Source organism: Myodes glareolus, chromosome 8 (assembly GCF_982192425.1).
Source record: "Myodes glareolus chromosome 8, mMyoGla1.1, whole genome shotgun sequence".
In the NCBI taxonomy this organism is placed as follows: domain Eukaryota; kingdom Metazoa; phylum Chordata; class Mammalia; order Rodentia; family Cricetidae; genus Myodes; species Myodes glareolus.
Window position 1 is genome coordinate 2,150,034 of NC_142033.1, and position 20,558 is coordinate 2,170,591.

At 44.1% G+C, this 20,558-nt stretch overlaps 1 protein-coding gene across 10 annotated transcripts in view; it reads right to left on the bottom strand.

Annotated features, from left to right (window-relative positions):
• The window catches only part of Brdt (bromodomain testis associated), a 57,316-nt gene extending 37,234 nt beyond the window's left edge, over positions 1-20,082 (bottom strand). For 7 of the 10 annotated variants that reach the window (XM_085691526.2, XM_048447104.3, XM_085691525.2 and 4 more), the window contains exons 1-5: positions 19,957-20,082; positions 7,238-7,379; positions 6,454-6,693; positions 4,202-4,339; positions 2,805-2,919 (exon numbers count right to left, since the gene is read on the bottom strand). In XM_085691526.2, coding sequence (XP_085547652.2) covers positions 2,805-2,919; positions 4,202-4,339; positions 6,454-6,642 — 442 coding nt within the window. In that variant the 5' untranslated portion in view covers positions 6,643-6,693; positions 7,238-7,379; positions 19,957-20,082. Of the gene's footprint in view, positions 1-2,804; positions 2,920-4,201; positions 4,340-6,453; positions 6,694-7,237; positions 7,380-18,885; positions 18,909-19,956 lie in introns of those variants that run through there. The other 3 variants (XM_048447099.3, XM_048447100.3, XM_085691527.2) reach the window with 3 other exon arrangements.
• Between the last annotated feature and the right edge of the window lie 476 nt (positions 20,083-20,558).

Genomic DNA, 20,558 nt, shown 5'->3' on the forward strand with positions numbered 1-20,558 from the left:
CGCTCACACAGAATCTGGAGTGAGGTGGGGGCCGGGCGTGAAAGCGAAAGAGAATCCTTAGGAAAAAGGGGGTGGGAGGAAATAAAGAGTGTGTGGAGGGTGACTATGACCTCAGACATCACACACAACCCACTGTTTGCATGATTACCATGCTATAATTAGAAAAATAAGGAAGTCTTAGTAACCGAGTGCAGTTGCATATGTCTGTAACCCCATCTGAAGAGGGGCTGAGGCAGGAGGATCATGAATTTGAGTAGCCTGAGAACTTGGTGAAATTTTGTCTCACTGTGAAAAATGAAAAGGGTTTGGGATACGGTTCTGTGATAAAACACAATACCTTGACTTCAAACTTACCTCTGAAAAAAAGGAAAAAAAATCATTAAGTGCTTCTTTAAAAAGAATGTCCAAGCCAAGCGGTGATGACACACGCCTTTAATCCCAGCTCTAGGGGGCAGAGGCAGGCAAATCTCTGTAAGTTCAAGGCCAGCCTGGTCTACAAGAACTAGTTCCAGGACCGGCTCCAAAGTTATAGAGAAAACCTGTCTCCACAAACCAAAAAAAGAGCGTTCAAGTTGTCATGATGGTGAAGAACCCCTGCTCCCGGAGAACTCAAGTCTGGGTTCCCAGCACCTACATCTCGACAACTTACAGTTGTCTGCAACTTTAGCTCTAGGAGATCCAACATTCTCCTCTTCTGGCCTCTGCAGGCACCACACACATCCGTACATATACCGCTACAATACATAAATAAATCTTTTTAAAAAGAGCATTTAAGAGCTGGACTTGATGGTATATGCCTACACTTCCCACATTTGGGAAGCAGAAGGAGAGGATCGGGAGTCCAAGGCCACTCTCCCAGCTTATGGAGTGTCCGGTTGAAGCCAGCTCGGGCTCCATGACATCCTGCCTCAAAAATAGGAGGGAAGGAACAAAGGAAAGAAGAAAAGGAAGGAAAGGATGGAAGGAGAAGAAAAAAAAATCAGAACTATGTAAGAGTTGGAGAGATGGCTTCGTGATTAAACCACCCTATGCTCTACCAGAGGGCCCAGGTTTGATTCCTAGTAATAGTGGCTCAGAACCATCTGGAACTCCAGTTCTGTGGGATCTGACGCCCTCTGCTGGCCGTATGGGCACGCACACATGTGGAGCAGAGATAAATACAGGCAAAACACGTACACATAAAATAAAGTGTTTTAGAAAAGAAACCTAAGTTATCCTTGTAGAGATTGTAATTAGAACCTCGTTAAATCCTGTGCTCACGTCTGTGCCGCCTGTCTCAGAGGGGCTTGGTGACCCTCTTGGTGGAGCCTGTGTCTTACACTGTCAGACTGAGAGTGACACCTTTCTTCATAAGACTAAAGTAAGAACTTTAATAGTAAGTATCATACATGACTGGTCAAGGAAACCTTCATAAGTAGACATAACCCATCTTAAAATCTGTCAACAATTAAGAATACCATTCCTAAAAATGATGTCTAGTACAAACCCACCATAGTCTGTATTCCAGCCATTTAACTATAAACTGCATAACATTTACAAACACAAAGGATAGACATTTTCCCATAAAAGCTGAGGAGGATGTTGATGTGGAATGACTAAGGAGCTTAACTAATCAACATTTGATGATTCTCTTTAATACCATTTGAGTATTAAGATTAATTTCAGATGTCTTCATAGAAGTAACATGATCGGCTCTAAAATCTTCCACTATGGCCAGATGTGGGAATTCCAGCACTTGGGAGGCAGAGGCAGAAGGACCACATGCTGAAAGCCAGCCTGCAATTTAGAGAAACCCTGTTTCAAAATATAAATCCAGAAAGGAGTGCTGGGCAGAGGTGGTACTTGCCTTTAATCCCAGCCCCCAGGAGGCAGAGGCAGAAAGATCTCTGTGAGTTCAAGGGCAGCTTGGACTACAGAGTGAGTTCCAGGACAGCCAGGGCTACACAGAGAAACCCTGTGTCTCAACAGTCAAAATCAAATGGAAAAAAAGAAAGGAGTATGGATAGGCAGCTCTGATGTGGGATGTCCTTCTGTATATGTGTTGCTTTTATTGGTTGATGAATAAAGCTGTTTGGCCAATGGTTTAGCAAAGTAAAACTAGGCAGGAAGTCCACACAAAGATATAAAGAGCAGGCAGAGTCAAGGAGACTCCATGTAGTTACCAAAGGAGAAAGAGGTCTGATCAGCAAGCCACGAGCCTCATGGTGAAACACAAACCAAGAGGAGTGGGTTAACTCATAGCTGGAGCCAGCCAGCAAGAGGCCTACAGCTTTGGCCCAGCAACTGTAACTGATGTGAGGCCTCAGAGTGGCTACTCGGGAGCTGGCAGGCAGGACAGAGAACCCCCATTTATACACAGCTAAGGCAGTAGACGGGAAAGAAAAGGAATCAAACTCAGTAACATTTCCTTCTCTGGCGATGTTTCTCTCACCCACAAAGCACAGATGTAAGAGCCCCTGGAACAGCAGCAGCAGCAGCAGCTGAGTGACTGGGTGACATTCTGTAAATGTCAGCATGTGACATACAAGACGGCTGCACTCTACCATTGTAGCCACCTTGTAATTAAGGCAGAGGGGACGTTTAAATGGCACATGCTGTTCCAAAAGGACTTCCACATTCCTATGTCCTTTGAAGGCTATTATTTTTTATTTTTATTTATGTTTTATTCTCTCTCTCTCTCTCTCTCTCTGTCTCTCTCTCTCTCTCTTGTGTGCATACAAATACACACACACACACACACACACACACACACACACACTACTCTCCATGTAAACAGTCAGGGTCAACTATTTACTCTGACTTACCTTTCTTTATTCTTTCCTTACCACCCACAACTTGTTCTTCTTGTGGCATCTGAGATAATTTCTGCATAAATAACTTTTCTAGAGCTTGGGCCATGAGAACAATGTCGTCTTCAGACTAGAAAACACATTAGAGGCTATGCTGAGATACACACATTAGACTAGAAAACACGTTAGAGGCTATGCTGAGATACACACATTAGACTAGAAAACACGTTAGAGGCTATGCTGAGATACACATTCATCTCTAAAATGCGCCACAGCACTCTGAGCTAGGACTTAGCTCCTCTATTTACAAATAGTGGAACAGGAAAGAGCTTAAATTCTAGCAAACCTTGTCTTTTAAAAAGGAGCAGGGTGATTTCTGAATGCCAAAAAAATGCAATCTAACCAACCCAGCAACACAAAAGCGGTGTTATTATAACAGAGCATCTCCCTGGAGCAAGCACTTCACTAGGAGTGACTAAAGGACCACATACACTGCCTGGATCCGAATCTTCACTACTGAATGACTGAAGAACCACGTACACTGCCTGGATCCGAATCTTCACTATTGAGTGACTAAAGGACCATGTACACTGCCTGGATTCGAATCTGCCCTTCCTGTCATTCTCCTCTAGCATTGCCTCACTGCCAAGGAGAAAACAGCAGCCATGAAGTACATTTAAAAGCAGCAGTCCGACACTGGAAGCATTTCTAAGAAACTCTGGGAAAGTGACTCCACTTGCTTGGGTTCAGCCCTCAGCACTACGGAGGCTGTAACGTACTTTGCCACTTAGGCAATAGGTGGGAAGTTTAACCAAGATTAAATTAAAAGTCACCAGGTTGTCACTCATAACTAAAACGTCAAGAGGGTCTCAGAAAGCCAGACCGCCGGTGTTGCTTCTCTTTCTTTCTCACCCAGACGAGGTCCACACTGTCCCCAAGGCCCTTCCCTCACACAGCTGCCTGCCTCAGCCTCCCGGTCACTGGGTTATAGGTGAGCTACCAGTTTGGCTTTGGGCTTGTTTCCTTCGTTCCCTTTCTTTCTTTCCTTATTTTTTTTAAAGCATAGGCTACTTCAGGCAAAAATACTGTCAATAGGCTGAAAAAACAAATTAAGGAAATATATTGAAATATGAAAATTATGAAATCCAATTAGAAAGAATTTACTAAAAATATACAAAGGAGGAAACCAACTACTGAAAACTGTTCTGACCTCTCACACTAAGAGAAATCACAAAACGTAAGCCTATAATCCTAGCACTCCGGAGGCTGAGGCTTGTTTCAAACTGCCCCTTCCCTCCAAAACAATACACCAAGTGTTCCTAGTCAGGAATTGGATTCTGAAACCATAATATTTATACACTCTTGTATACATAACAGCAAAGACTAGGCAGTGTAATGTTAAGTTTACATACCTTGTTGTATAAATAACAGTTTGAAAACATTGTATTAAAGTCTTCTATGCATTCGGAAGCCTTCACATAATACTTATTTTCCAGTCGCTTCTTAATTGTATTTAAATCCATTGGGGTTTTTATGATGGTGTAATAGTCCTATGGTTTGAAGAAGGTAATGGCGTTAGAACGAGGCTGGGCGTGGCTGGGTGGCAGAGAGCTCATACAACATGCATGAGCCTCTTGGTTGCTTGCATCCTCAGTACCATGATAAATCAACAACAGACTGGAGCTGTAGCGCGATGGCAGGCCTACTTGTTTAGTGTGCTGAGGCCTTGGCTTTAGTGTGGTAAAATCACCCCTAACTATCGACTCAACCATTCCTAAAACTGTAAACCTCTAGCACAACCTGGAAGCCAGAGCCTGGAGTCGTGGAAAGCAAAGCTGGTGGTCACAATGTCACTTTTCAGAGGAAAGCAGTCTCTGCGGTGACAAAGAGCACCCCGGAGCTGGCTCCAAGGTAAGCATGCGCCTGGAGCTTAATCACCTCTTGGCGCCTCAGGACCCACATGGTGGAGTGAGAGAAATGACTCCCCAAAGTTGTCCTTGCTTCATGACATACACACATGCAAGCAAATAAGGAAAACATTTCAAAGACTGGCAAAGGCAAGATTTAAAATATTTATTTTTGAAAAATGTAAAAGAAGAGAATTGGGGGGAGGGATATTTACAGACCGATGGGTCTGTCGCCAGACTCCGTCCCAGGCTGCTCTGCTCCTACATGACTAAAATCTTCAAGTGAAACCCAAAGCTGAGTGGGACATGCTCTACAAGCAAGACTCTAAGTGTGTAAATAAAGCCTTCTCAGGACGCAGACTGGCGATCCCTGACATGCTGACAGCCTTACACACGTCCTCAGCAGCTGTCGGTGTCCACACGTTTAAGTTTCATTTTGAAAGTGGGCAGAACACTAAGGACAGTCTTCATGGTGCTGAATAATCAAGTGTCTAGTTATACATATTTTATAATATTAAAGATTAAGTTAAAATATTTTATGTGTCTGGGTGCTTTACCTACGTGTGTATCTGTGGAGCACGTGTGCCTGGTGCCTGCAGAGACCAGAAAGAAGAGCCAGAAGAGGGCACTGGATTCCTGAATGCCCATTACATACCCATCAGTTCTCACTAGAACCCTGAACTGGAGTTACAGACAGTGTATGCCACCCATGTGGGTGCTGGGAATTGAATCCAGGTCCTCTGGAAGAGCGGCCTTTGCTCTTAAAGGCTGAGCTATCCCCAGCCCTAATTTTTTTTTCTTATACTTGTAGGATTTTTCTCTTTGTAAAATACCCACCCAAACAGACAATGAAACTAACAGGTTCTGGGCCAGGGAGATGGCTTAGCTGATAAAAGGACAGCTGTGTAAACCTGACGGTCTAAACTCGAGTCCCTGGGACCACATAGAAAGTCAGCTGTGGTTGGTGGTACACATCTGTAATCTCAGTTCTCCCATGGTGAGGTGGAAGGCAGAGCTATGCCTGGCATGCACAGAACAACAGAAAAGCTGGACATTGTCTTCTGACCTGTGAGTGCCCATGCTTTCTAATACAGTCTTTAGAATTAACAATTGCTTCCTCCAAAGCTTACCTCTGAAGGGAAGTTATCAGCCTGGACTTCCCAGCATTCTCTGAGAAGGGCTTGAACAGGGTTAGAAGTTTCATTAAAGGAAAGTGTCAGAGTTGCTTCTAGGAGAGCACCCTCCATGCCCCCACCCATCCCACTGCTTCCCACAGGAGACCCTGTGCCATTACATGGGTGGGGTAGCGGCTCTGACACCTGCAGGCCTGGAAGTGAACTTGGGCTGTTGCATCTCAGTGACTGTTCTCTCCTGTATTTCATCAGACACCTATCCCTAATGGGGGTGCTTTATGCAAACCAGATAGGCTGCAAAAGAAAACCTTGTTGTATCTTAGTAGTGAGTTTGCTCCTTTCTGATCCACTTCTATTTTGCTTTGGGACTTCTAGAAGGTTCCCCTCCTGCCTAGATTCCCAGTACCTGAGGTCTGGGCCAATGAGATGGTTCAGCAGGCAAAAGTGCTAATCCTATCAGCATTGACAACTTGGGTTCAATCCTTGGAACCCAGGGTCGACGGAGAGAACTGGCACCCCCAAGTTGTCATCTTACTTCCACATGTATCTTGAAATGAGCACACACGCGCACACACACAGAGGAATAAAAAACAATTAAAAATTAACATCTCATAAAATGCTTACAGGCAGCTTTAGTTTCACAGCATCCACGGGCTGCTGGAAGGGCCAGGAGAACTGATGCTTCCAGAGCGCCTTCAGGACCACTTTCTGTAGGAACTGCAGCTGATTCGTCAGCCGCCCATTTCTCTTAGTGTTTATGAACTCTGGCGGAGGGGGGTTAACAATCGCTGTCTGTCGACTTGGCAGAGACATTCTCAACCACTTAAGATCCTGGTGTTTTAATGTTATCTACAAGTACATGTCCTGAAAAATAATAAAAAAAACCCTGAGTACTATAAAAATTGCTGTTTGTGAGAGTCTATTTATTCAAGAGAAAGAGTGGTTTTTGTTGTTTTGTTTTCAGGACTTTGTTTCTGAGGCTGGCCTAGCGCTCACTATGAAGGACACCACCATGCCAGGCTTGTGTTGCTGCTGCTGCCATTATCTGAGACAGGGTCTCATGTCTTACCATGTATGTTCTTCAGCTAAGCCTCCTGAGTGTTAGAATTGCAGGCTCAACAGTCACACACAGCTAAGACACACTGCTTCAAAACACATTATAGATGTTTAAATGTTCATTTACAAATGTCTAGGCCAGGCATGGTGCACAACTCTAGTCCCATCACTCAGGAGGTAGAAGCAGGCAGATCTCTGTAAGGTCAAGGTCAGCTTGGTCTACATAGTGAGTTTCCGGCCACCCACGGCTACGTAGTGAAATCCTGTCTCAAAAACAAAAGCATCCCCTCCTCTAAAAATCCCACATCTTAGGCCAAAATCAAAAAGGACAAAATTTTTAATAAATACTAACCTTTTTTATACAAACAGTATACATTGTTTCATTGTGTATGTTTTAGTCTTAGATGGTTTAAATTATTTCCACACTTCACAGAATTTCTTTCTGTTCTTCAAAAATACAAACTGAGGTCTTAGCAGGAAAAGTCTACAGATTCCTAATAAAAAGAAGTACCAGGAATGTTAAGGTACCATTGGGGTATAGGGATCCTGTAATTGTTCATTGAATGTGGGAGAAATAAAAGATTTTTAGCTAACCCCCCCAATTTTCTCAATAATTTATTTAAAATCCTATTTCATCAATACCCAAGTTATCCTCTGGCCTTTACTGCATACACACACACACACACACACGAAACAACTAGGTCTAAAAATCAATGCTTTGCCCAACAAGATGACTTAGCAGGTAAAGATACTCGCTGGCAAGCTTGATGGTGTGAGTTTGATGCCTGAGTCCCACACTGTGGGAGAGAACTAACTCTTGCTGCTTGTCCTCTGATGTCCACACATGGTATGGAGACACAAAATAAAACCCCAAGTCATAGGGCCTGGGAGCACACCTCAGTGACAGTACATGGGCTTAGTCAGGGCAGGGCCCTGGTCCAAGCCTCAGCAGCACCACCACCAATAACTAGGAAAAGTGGAAACCCCATGCGTCAGGAAGAGAAGTGCCAAGTGCTGAGGTGCAGTTCTTTGGTGCACACTGTTCTGTCTGTCTAAGATGCTGAGACAGCATCTTTACTCTTTACAGAGGGACAGACGCTGGAAACGTGCAGCTGTGTGCACACAGCACAGTGAGAAGTGGCTGTCCACCTTGAGACCTCTTAAAACTAAGCCAAGACCACATTGGTTTGGCAATGCTGTCTCAGGATCAAGCATCTTGTGATAAATCCATCTTCAGTATTTTAAGTCTTTAGTCCAATACTGTTGCTCATATCTGGGCTTTCCTGGAAGCCAGTCTCCAGTGTTTTCATTTCACGGACCTCGAGTCTTAAATCCACTAAACAACCCCCACCTCAAGGATTCTTACCTCTCCCCCCCTTGGTGTCCACTATTTATTTCTGTTAGCATTTTGGAAGTAGGATCTCTCACTATGCTCAGGAGAGCCTCCTGTCTTGGCTCCTTGCATAGGTACGGTTACAGGTGTTCGCTTTTATTTCTATGACACAGCACTCTAGACACGTGTGGATGCACACAGCATCCCCCTCATTTTTTATAATCACATGTATGTGTATGTGTGTGTATGTGTGCATGTGGAGGTCATCATTTCTCTTCTTCCACCGTGTGGGTCCCAGGGATCATCAGACTTGGCAGCCAGCCCATTTTCCTGCTGAGCCACCTTTCGGGCACATTAAACGTTTAAATAAGTGGTTTATTTTACTTAGTTCAAAATCCTCAAAATCCTCATGTTTACAGAACATCAGATTTTCTTTTTCTCTCTCCTTTGAAATAGGGGTCCTGTCACTTGCTCAACTGTGTTTATAGCAGTAGTATTCCACATTGTGGGAGAGAACCTGGAAACTACTAGGTGCCCCCTCAACCAAAGAATGGGTAAAGAAAACGTGGTACATTCACACAATGGAGTACTACTCAGCCGTAAAAAATGACCTCATGAAATTTGCAGGCAAATGTATGGAACTAGAAAGGGGGAGCTCATGGACTCTGACCAACAGTTAGGAAGGCCTGCATGGGACTGACCTAGGCTTTCAGTACGTGTACGACAGTTGTGTAGCTTGGTCTGTTTGTAAGGCTTCCTAGCTGTGAGATCAGAACCTGCCCCTGGTGCTTAGCTGGCTTTGGGGACCTGTTCACTATGCTGGATTACCCGGTCCAACCTTGACGAAGGGGAGAGAGTTCGGCCCTGCCTCAGCTTGATGTGCCACACTTTGTTCAATCCCATGGGAGGCCTGCCCCTCTCTGAATGGAGACAGGGTTAGGTGGAGGAATGGATGGGGAGGCGGATAGATGGGAGGTGGAAGGAAGGAAAGGTAAAAGAGGAGGGAGGGGGAAACAGGATGGTATGTAAACCCTTGTTTCAGCTTCGTGAGACTGGAATCACAGATGTGTGCCATATGCCACCCCATACATACTTTTTGTGATGCTGTATGAACTTAGGGCAGTGTTCATGCTATGTAAGAATTCTACCACTGAGCTACACATGAGCCCAGTCTCAGTTTCTTTTAAAGTTTGCATTTTCATTTTTTTATATGCATATGTGTGTTTGAGTATAAAGTATATAGTAGGTGTCCTTGGAGGTCAGGAAGACATTGGATGATAAGCCATTTGACAAGGGTGCTTGGAATCGAACTCTGGAAGAGTAGCAAACACTAAGAACTCTTTTTGTTGTTGTTTTTGTTTTTTGAGAAAGGGTTTCTATGTATAGCCCTGGCTGTCTTGGAACTCACTCTGTAGACCAGGCCGACCTTGAACTCAAGAGATCTGCAGCATCTGCCTCCTGAGTGAGGGATTAAAAGCATATGCCACCACTGCCCAGCTAAGAACTCTTAACCACTTAGCCATCTCTCTAGCTCCCTCCTTCCTTTCAAAACTGAGTGAGATTGCATTTTAGGTACCTCACTTTGTTTACCTTCATCCACCAGCATCAAACTGGCTGCTTCCACTTTTGGAACCTATACAGTGCTTCCTGAACACACAAGTGTTCTAAGACTGCTGTTCAGTGTTGCTGTGAACAGATAAGCAAATCTTTCAAGCCTATGCTTCTCCTCTTCTTCCTTTTCTTTCTTTCTTTCTTTTTTTCTTTTCTTTTTTTTAAATACTTGGTTATGTATAACCAGAATGCAACAATGGATTGCTAGATCACATGGCAATTGTCTTTTCTTTCTTTCTAGAGTATAAGACCCAGTTTTAGTTTCTGAAGTTTCAATGTATTTCTGATGTACAGCCAAGATGGAAGGCCACCACACTGAACTGAATTCATCTGAGGTCATTGTCAATCTTAGTTTACTCCATTTCAAGCCTGGCATAGACACAGCATTATTTACTATGCATTATATATATATATATATATATATATATATATATATATATATATATATATATACACATACATACATACATCATTTGGCTTTTCCCCATTATGTTTATAAAGTTTATCCAGGTGTTTTTGCTTATTTACCTGGCTAGACACTAATTTACTAGAATAGAAATGTTCTTTTCTTTCCTTTTTTAGTTTTCTGGAAGCAAGGTCTCCCTGTGTAGACCAGACCATCCTCAAATTTACAGATAGCGTCCTGCTTCAGCATCTCAAATATAGAAATTACAGCATGTGTTGCCACACCTACCTGATCTCTTTTATTCAAACTTTAGGGTTGCTTGACACTGCTGTTAAGATGTGGGTAGTGTGTATGTGTGTGTTTATTCCATGTATAAACCCAGAAGGGACATTACTGAATCACATGCAGCAATCAATCCAACCTAAAAGATACCACCTGCTTTTCAAAATGGGAAAACCAGCCTCCAGCCACATCATCTGTGTGAGCCTCCATCTGGAGGTGCCGGAGAGGCTAAAGTGTGATGCTAATTGTTGTTTCTCTGATGGTGCAGGATACAAAGCCCCCTTTTATGTTACTGGCCACATGGGCATTGTCTGTCAAGCACATTTGAGGAGTTGTGATGATGTTCCTACCAGATCGTCTGTAACTATCTCCATATATCTTTAACACAAACCTTTGTGGCTATGTACTGCAAATAGCCTCTCCTAGGCTGTGGCTTACATAGTGTCCTCTTCTTTTTGGGTTTTGAGACAAGGTCCCATGTAGCCTAAACTCATGAAGCTGAATATGATCTAGATCTCTTGATCCTACTGTTTTTACCTCCCAAGTGCTGGAATCACGGTGGGGAAGGGGGTCCTGGGGGACACAAGGCCTTATGTATCCCATTCCAGCTTTCCTCAAACTTACTCTATGGTCTAGGATGATTTGGAATTACTAGCCTTTTTGCCTTCTACCAATCGCCATTTCTTTCTTTTTCTTTTTCTTTTCTTTTCTTTTCTTTTTTTCTTGAGACAGGGTCTTATTATATAAAATACAAGGTGATTAGTAGCAAGCTTGGGGAAGGCGCTATCTGCAAACTTTACATCTTAAGGTATGAATGAGAAGGAAAACTAGACAGCGGCTTTGGAAGTTATTTATTGCTGTATGAGCATATGCATGGCTGCACATGTGCACGTACTACAGCATGCTCGTGCAGGCTAGAGGGTGACCTGTATCAGTTCTCTCTCCATCATGTGGTTTCTGCAAACCACCCTGCTCTCAGGCTTAACAGCAGGTGCCTTTACCTCCTAAGCCATCTCACCAGCCCCAAAGTTCTTACACATAATAAATTTACCTTAAAAGTCCTTTTGTCAGCCTATATTGAAAATAAAACTATTATCTCCTCACTCAAAAACTGTATGAGGAGTTGTAGACACAGCTCAGTGGAAGAGCACACCTTGTATGTGAGATTCCGAGTTTGCTCCCCAGCAACATAGAGACACACACTCCCAAATTGGCTGAAAACTGATGCAGCACCTGTAGGTGATCATATTACCGGCTACCTCCAAGTGCCCACATCTGGCTAGCGGCTGGACATTGGACAGTGCAGACACAGAACATTTATTATAAGAAACTGCAGGAGCTAGATAGATGGCTCAGTGGTTAAGAACATGTACTCCTTCTCCAGAGGACCCGAGTTCAGATCCTTGTACTGGTATTGGGTGGCTCACAACATAACTCTGGTTCCATGGCACCCAACATCCTCTTCTGGAATCTGTGGGCACCTGTACCCATGCTATATACACACAGAATATAAAATAAAATTTACATAGACATACATGAATAAAAAATAAAATAAAATCCAAAGCATCCTTAAAAAGAAAGAAGCTTCAGGGACTGAGGCAATAGCTCAGTCAGTCCCTCACTGGAAAGCAGGCAGTGGTGGAGGGAGACTGTGAATCTCAGTGCTGGGGAAGTGAACGTAAGAGACTCCCGGGCTCTCTGCGCACTTGATCCAGTGAGAGATCTTGTCTCAAGGAGAAGAGTATATGTAAGAATGACATCCAAAGCTGTCCTCTGACCTCCACATGCATGGGGAGACACACACACACACACACACACACACACACACACCACAGAGGAAAACACCTGCTGGCTAGAGAAGACAGATGGAAACACAAAGAAACCAGAAAAGCGAAAGACAATCCCGAGCAATCAAAATCCTGAGCTGCTACAGTTATTAACACCACCTCTAATCTTAAATTGCATGCATTACAGAGCTATAGTAATAAAAACAGCATGACATTGCCATTAAAACTGACATATAATTGGAACTGAATTGAATACTTAGACATAAGTCTACATACCTGTGGACCCCTACATTTATTATAAAGAAGCCAGAAATACACACTTAGAAAAAGAGCATCTTCAACAAACAGTGCTGGTCAAGCTGGATGATTGCATGTAGAAGAACCCAAATAGATCCTTTTTCATTTGTTTGTTTGTTTTTTCAAGACATGGTTTATTTGTGTAGTCTTTGTATCCTGCAACCTGTCTGTAGACCAGGCTGTCCTTGAACTCACAAAGATCTACCTGCCTCTGCCTCCCAAGTGCTGGGATTAAAAGTGTGCGCTACCACTGTCACCACCCAGCTCAAATAGATCCATATTTATCATCTCGCACAAAACTCAACTCCAAATGGATCAATCAAGGACCTCAACATAAGGCCAAATACCCTGAATCTGGTAGACGAGAAAGTGGCCAATAGCCTTGAACTCACTGCTACAAGAGAGGACTTCCTGAACAGAGCACCAACAGCACAGGCTCAAGAAACAGAGAAGCTTCTGTGTGATGAAAGGCACCATCGTCAGCACAGAGTGGCAGCCTACAGACTGGGAAAAGATTTTATCAACTGCTACACATCTCACAAAGGGATAATATAAGTTAGATAAAGAACTAAAACAATTGGACATCAAGAACATAACCCAATAAAAAGTGGAATACAGATCTAAACCGAATTCTCAAAGGAGGAAACACAAATGGCTGAGAAACACTTCAATGCTCAACCTACTTAGCCATCAGGGAAATGAAATCAAAACGACCCTGAGATTCCATCTTACACGATCAGCACCACAAACAGCAGCTCATGCAGCTGAGGGGACACGCATGCACAGCTGGTAGAGTGCAAACTTGTGCAGCCATTGTGGAAATCAGTGTCATGGTTCCTCAGGGACCTAGGAAGAGATTTCCATCAAGAACCAGCAATGCTAGTCTTTGGCATTTACCCACAGGACTCCATCTACATCCTACTGCAGAGACACTTACCTATGTTTGCTGCTGTTCTATTCATAATTGCCAGAAATTGGAAACAACCTACATGTCTGTCAATAGATGGATAAAAAATACAGTATGTGTACACAATGGAATATTAATCAGTGGTTAAAAATGAAATAATGAGATTCACAGGCAGATGGAAGTAGCTAGAAAAAAAAACCCCTCATCCTGAGTGAGGTAGCCCAAACCCCAAAAGACAAATATGGTATGTACTCACTCATATGTGGACCTTGCTGTTTGGCTTTCAGTAAGGCAGACACAATCCGTAACCACAGGTTAGATAGAGAACGAGACACTAGAGGTGAGGGACGGAGCTCCCTGTGCAGGGGAACAGAATGTAGCTATGGATGGATGGTGGGAGAGGAGGACTCAGCCAGATGGGGTCCTAGTGCTGCGAGAGAAGTAGATACGTGCCCTTACCTAACCAAGAAGCTATATTCGGTTAATAACTGCCTGCAAAGGAAAATCCAGTTTTCTCCAAGGAGGTAAAACTCAAGCCACTTCTAAGCAGGCTCCACACCCGGCAGTAACGGCCAACACAAAACAAACTCAGCAGTACTTTTGGAGGGTTTTTAATCTCATAACTCTGGGCAACTTTTTTTAAACCTTGTGATCTTCTGCTAATATTTTATGTTTTTTAAAAAGATTTATTTATTTATTATGTATATAGTGTTCTGTCTACATATATGCCTGCAGGTCAGAAGAGGACACCAGATCTCATTACAGATAGTTGTGAGCCATGTGGTTGCCAGAAACTGAATCAGGATCTCTGGGAGAGCACTCTTATCCACTGAGCCATCTCTCCAGCCCCTGTGTTTTATAATTTTATTTTTATGGGTTGTCTGTGTGTGCAAATATGTGTGTTCTAGCACTGGGTGTGCAAATATGTGTGTTCTAGCAGCTGTATGTGTTTCTTGTGCTTTTTCTTTTGACTCTTTCTCCCCTGCTTGGTTGTTTGTTTTGTTCTGTTTGGGTTTGTTTTTATTTATTTAATCTTTAATTATATTATTATTATTATCATTATTATCTGCTTTCTAATGAAAGTGAGAAAGGGTGTGGATTTGGGTGGGCAGGAGAAGTTAGGAGAGGCAAGCCTATAATTAGAATATATTGTATGAAAAAAATCTATTTTCAATAAAAATAAATAAATAATATTTAAAATAACTTGTTCAGAAATCCTAGCCTAAGATATTAGACAAGGAAGGAAAAATGAAGGGAGAGAAGGAAGAAGGAAAGGGAGGAAGAAAAGGCATCCATCCAAATTGAAAATCAAGATGCTAATTTTCACTGCAGATGGTATAAAATGGCATATGTTAACCATGTTTTTTTTTAAAAAAAGAAAAAAAAACCTTAAAGGCTCTACTCAAACTCTATCTGAACTAATAAATTCAGTAAATTTGTAAAATAAAGATGATCAACACACAGGCAGACGCGGTGGCTCATTTCTGTATTTGGAAGGCAGAGGCAGGAGAGCTCATTCAACTTAAAGGCTGGCCTGATCTGCATAGTTTGCTTTAGGTCAGGTCAACTAGAGCTATAAAATGAGATGGTGTTTAAACCATTATTAAATAATAATTAAAATAAGCATACAGAAAAGCAGCTCTATGTCTATACTCTAACAGAGTCTTCAGAAAGGAGAGCTAGGGCTCATTGGTGGAGAACACGGTTAACACATGCCAGACTGGGCTAAATCCCACCTCCAAATCCACCATCACCACAAAGAAATTATGGAAATGATGCCATTTACAGTAACATTTAACAGATATTTTTTATTTAACTATATGTATGTGCGTGCTGTCTGTGTGGATGCTAGTGCCGACAGAGACCGGCACTGGCAGACGCTCCTGAAGCTGGGGTTCCAGCCCCCAGGAAGACCTTGTGCTCCCAGTGCTGGACCACTGCTCTCTCCAGCTCCTACAACAGGCTTTGTGGCGGAAAGCTTGTCTAGCAGTGCAAAAATAATAAAAGTCTTCAGAAGTAAAGAAGGAAGTAACAGATCTGTTTATTGGAATTCAGAGGAAATACAGAGGTGAGAAACTGAAGAGACAGAGCTTGTGAGATGACTTAGCCAGTGAAGGCCCTTGGTGCCAAAGCCGACCACCCGTGCTTTGTCCTTTGGCCCCATGTGGGGGATGGGGGAAAACAGAGAGCTGACTATGGCTAGCTGTGTCCAGTCTCCACACTGGTGATGGCTTGTGGGCCACCTGTTACCCCCAATAAACAACAAACATCAAGTTAAATACGTTCAACTTGAAAATTACAAAACAGCAAAAAGAATCTTTGAAAAAAAATTGAAGAGGGTATAGAGAGATGGCTCAGTGGTTAAGAGATCTTGCTGCTCTTCCCAAGGACAAGGGTTTAGATCCCAGCACTCACGTGGCAGCTCACGTAACTGCAGTTCCAGGGCATCCTGAGCCCTCTTCTGGCCTATGAGAACACTGCGATGCACAGACAAACATGCAGGTCAAACACCACACTTAAATAGGAAGATGTACCATCCCATGTTCATGGACTGGGCCAAGTATGTTGTTAAAATGTCCCTAAATCTCCTTCTTTCCCTGGGATCAGGCACTGGAGAGCAGTATAGCCTTGGCTAAGATTAAGGGAATTTTCTGGCAAAAAGGAAGAGCTGAGGGGCTGTGTTTAAGAGCACTGCTGCTCTTGCATAGGACCTGGGTTCAGTTCCCAGCACCCACATGGAGGTTCCCAGAGATCTAACTCTAGTTCCAGGGGCTCCAATACCACTTCTAGCCACAGTGAGCACCTGTACCATGTGGTGCACAGACAACAAGCAGACAACTCACAAACATGTAAAATAAGGCCCAGCTGCATGCTGCTAAGGTGACAGGTAGCAGAGCCGTCTGTACACATATTTGCTTGTATGCTCACTGGAATTAACCAGACTCGGGTAAATAATAAAAATAATAATAATAGTAGTAGTAGTAGTAGTAGTACAAAGTCCTGAAAGCCGTATCCACAGACCCCCCCCCCCAGGACTGGGAGACCAAGAGGCCACAGTAGAAGGCCAGACATGGTGATAAAACACAAAACTGGCTGAAAACATGTTCCTCTTACACTAGTGAAGTACAGATTCAGTGCAATCTCTATGATACTTCAACATAGGAAAAATTCTAAAACCAATATAGACTACAAAAGACAGCAAATGGCCACACAATGTACGAACAAGAGAACAAAGCAATAGTAAGGAAAGGAGTGTGCCATGGTCATAAACAAGTGCCCGAGCCTGCCCGGAATTCCTGTAATCCAGTATTCCAGCAGAGGTAAGGAGGCTCCAGAATTCATCCTCTGCTACTTCCTGGGGTCAAAGCAAACCAGGCTACGGTAGTATTTCTACTCACCGCTCTTGCACAGGACCTATGTCTGATTCCCAGCACCCCCTCAGGCAACTCACAGCCTCCAGAACTCTACTTCTGGGGTATCTGATGGTTCCATGGGCGTCTGCACTTGTGTGCATATAACCACACAAAGACAAACACACACATAATTAAAAAATAATAAAGAAAAATCTTTACAAAAAGATATGAAGAAAATTTCATTTACATTAAAGTGAAGGAAATCAACCCTATTAGTTTACACTATGTTGTGAGCCTGTGAACCCAGCACTGGGGAGGTATCAGGAGTTCAAGGTCACCCTCAGCTACACAGCAAAGTTCATGATCAAACTTGGTTACACTAAGCCTGTCTCAGACAGACAGAATTTCTAGCTGATGGTTTGAAGTTTTGATAGATGCTTGCTTCCTGCAGGTTATTCTGACATTTTGAAAACAATATAAAGCCTAAAATTTATATTTCTGAGAAAGAGAGCCTTTGTATATTTCAAAGTCATCTCTGATACACACACACACACACACACACACAAACACACACACACACACATACACTGCGCTCTAAAATACACACACAGCTTAAAGAAGCTCTCAGGATATAGACAGCAAAAAAAGAGAGAAAAGTCCCCTACTGTTGAGAGATGAGTCCAAAAATTTCCCATTTCAAACAAGCTAGTAAGGAAGTCAAAGTAGGAATCTTGCTGTAGGCCAGGAATTTGCAACCACTGTAGGTAACAGAGTGAAACCCTGCCTTCTTTAAGGGGAGGTGGCTGAGGACTAACGATGTGCAGCGGTAAAACACTTGCCTAGCAAAAGTAAGGTTTGTTCCTAAGCCTGAGAGAAACAACAGGAATCAACCAAACAACCAAACCCCCAAACTACCCAATTTCTAATTTGTTCCTTTATAAAACACTTTTGAAGACTGCCAACTATGGTCTGCATTGGATTAACTGGGCTGCACTGCATGTCAGTCTCATGAAATTGAGCCTACCAAAGAATGAAAAATAACTTGCCACAGCTTAAACCTGTTTTAAATTAGTTGAATTTATTGAGGCTTTGAAGATGATTTAAAGAACGATTTCTACCCATCTTAAGTGGCCGAGGTCTTTCTGCTGGGGGCATTTTTGGGTGAGTTTTATAGAACTTGTGCACATTGGGAATCAATGCCTAGAAAGAAGGATCTTGCATTTTGAATCCCATGTGGCTCTGGGCTCTGATGAGACAAAGCCCCCCCCCCCAGTCACTGACGAGCTCTTACCCCAGCACTAAGTCCTGCTTCCCCAAAGAAGCAGCCTCTTGCATACCAGACCTGCATTCGGTCACCAGCACCCAGGGTACAGAACAAGCCCAGTGAGACAGTGATTCCTCCAGAATGATCTCAGGCTTCAGTTAATAAATAGATAATGTTCACAACGACACAGTCCCGGCGTCCAGTTTTCCTTTTGTCCGTTCCAGGTAAAGTAAGGAAATTTCCTGTCTGATAACAGTCTCTGCTAGGTGTGTGGCCAAGGATAGCTAGGCTAGTTAAAATGCTGAGATTTCCAGCTGGGCGTGGTAGTGAACGCCTCTAATCCTGGCACACTGAGGCAGAGGCAGGAGGATTTCTGTGAGTTCAAGGCCAACCTGGTCTACAAACTGAGTTTTAGGAAAAAGAAAAATGAAGAACTTTGTGAAATCTTAAGACCAGCATTAGGAGGCTGAAGCAGGACGCCCCAGAGTCTGAGGCCAGTCTGGACTACATGGCAGACAAGTCTCAGATCAAAGCAAACTTCTTCCCTTCGACACACAATGATTAGAAGGTTATGATATATATCATCATTGTTTCTACATACCTAGAAATCAAAGCACCACCAGTTATCCTAATTCTTCCTCAATCCCCTTCTTGGAGCCTCAACATTTGCTCAGGCACCCCAAAATCTACACTGTCTGTATTGTGTGCTTTAGGCCCGGCTTCCTCCGCCTTCCTTACATCTCCCTACGCTAACACTCACCACAGTTAGTTGTTAAGTCCAACAGACTCTTGCTGTATCTGACCTGACCTGACTTCTCAGCAGGGTTTGTCACTAGAGTATTATTGTGACACGCCAACTCTTCTCCGGTTCCCAGGGCACCGTCTTCCAAATTCTATTTGTTCATTTATTCACTTTCAAGGATACCAAGTCCAGGGTGGAAACTGAGGTTGCAGACCCCTTTCAGGCCCTTGTGAGTAGGTAATTATCATTTGGCAGATTAATTAGTACTTTGACAGGGTGAGGATGGGGCCGTAGGGGAACAAACCGGCACATGGGTGTGCACTCTCTCACATTTCTTTTGTGTGACAAAACTCGTGCCTTGCCAGGCGTTTGTGGCAAACTCGGTAATCCTGTACTGGTGGGGAAAGACAAGGCCAGTCTGGGCTACCCATCGAAGACAATATCCATGCTTTGAAATCACGTCTACATCAGAGCTACCATCATCACTCTTTAAGGCAACTTCCATCTGCTCTTTAAGATGGAGTTGAGCTGTCTTTTGTGAGAAGCCTCCCTCGTTCCTTTCCACCCGCTCTGTCCCATCGTTCCACAGGCACCCTGCCCACGCACAGGCCCGTCCCAGAGGTAGGGTACACCCACATCACACAGCACAGGGTCTGGTCCATTCCAGGGACTTAATGGGGTAGGACATGAGCCAGGGACCGGGATCCCTGTGTTCACAGTCCACACACAGAACTGACACAACAAAGGCCCTCCCCAAACTACAGTACAGGGAATGGCCGACACCACAACCACGAAGAAAACTAGACAACCATTATACCCTGGACTTAGCGACAACCCCTTTCCAGACTCCGCCTCGGAAAGATAAGTACTACAAGAGGAAAGGAACTCAGAAAATGGTCCTTCGGGACCACAAGCTCGCAGCTCGTCGGGGCTGCAGGCGGGCACGCACTCGGCTGGGCAATGGCCTCCAACTGCCCACCCTGCGGCCCAGCGCCCATGGGGGAGGGGAGACGGGGAAAACCGTTATTTTCACCCCAAGGGCCGCCAGAGGCGCAGCCCAGGGCAGAGCGTCCGGAGCAGGGGTAGTACCTCTTAGGAAAGGGGCCTCATCCGTTCAGCCTTTCGGTTCGCACTACTTGAAGCAGTGCGCGGCAGTCGCTCCTGGTTCCCCACCGCTGGCCGCCAGCTCTGTCCGGATGGCGGCTGTCAGCAGCCGGCGACTGGCGCCTTTATGGGACTCAGCCGCGAGCGGCCCGCTGATTGGCCGGAGCTTGCCACGTGACCAGGCCCGCGCCTCGCACCCTGTGTAGGTGTGAGCGGTCTTGAGGCAGGTGAGGCTCAGGTAGTTTGCCCTGCGCTCCCGACCGCCACACCCCCTAGGAAGTTGCGGAGGTTTACTGTTGCTTGTTTGATTGGCTTAGGTTTTGCATTTATTATTTATCCAGAGGTGGTCTCAGCCTGGGGTGACTTGGACTGCTCCTTAGAGAGACTTAAAGGCAGGCTTGTACTACTGCATCCAGTTCCAAGGCCTTTATTTTGCTTTGCTTTTCAAATGTAGATGGTAGTTGTATTACGTTTTTATTAATCGCTTACGCGTTTGTCCGTGCAGAGGACAGCCTGCAGGATCAGTTCTCAGTTCTCCCCGTGTTGTTACTTTAAGCGTTCATGAGTTTAGTCTGGCGGCATTTGTC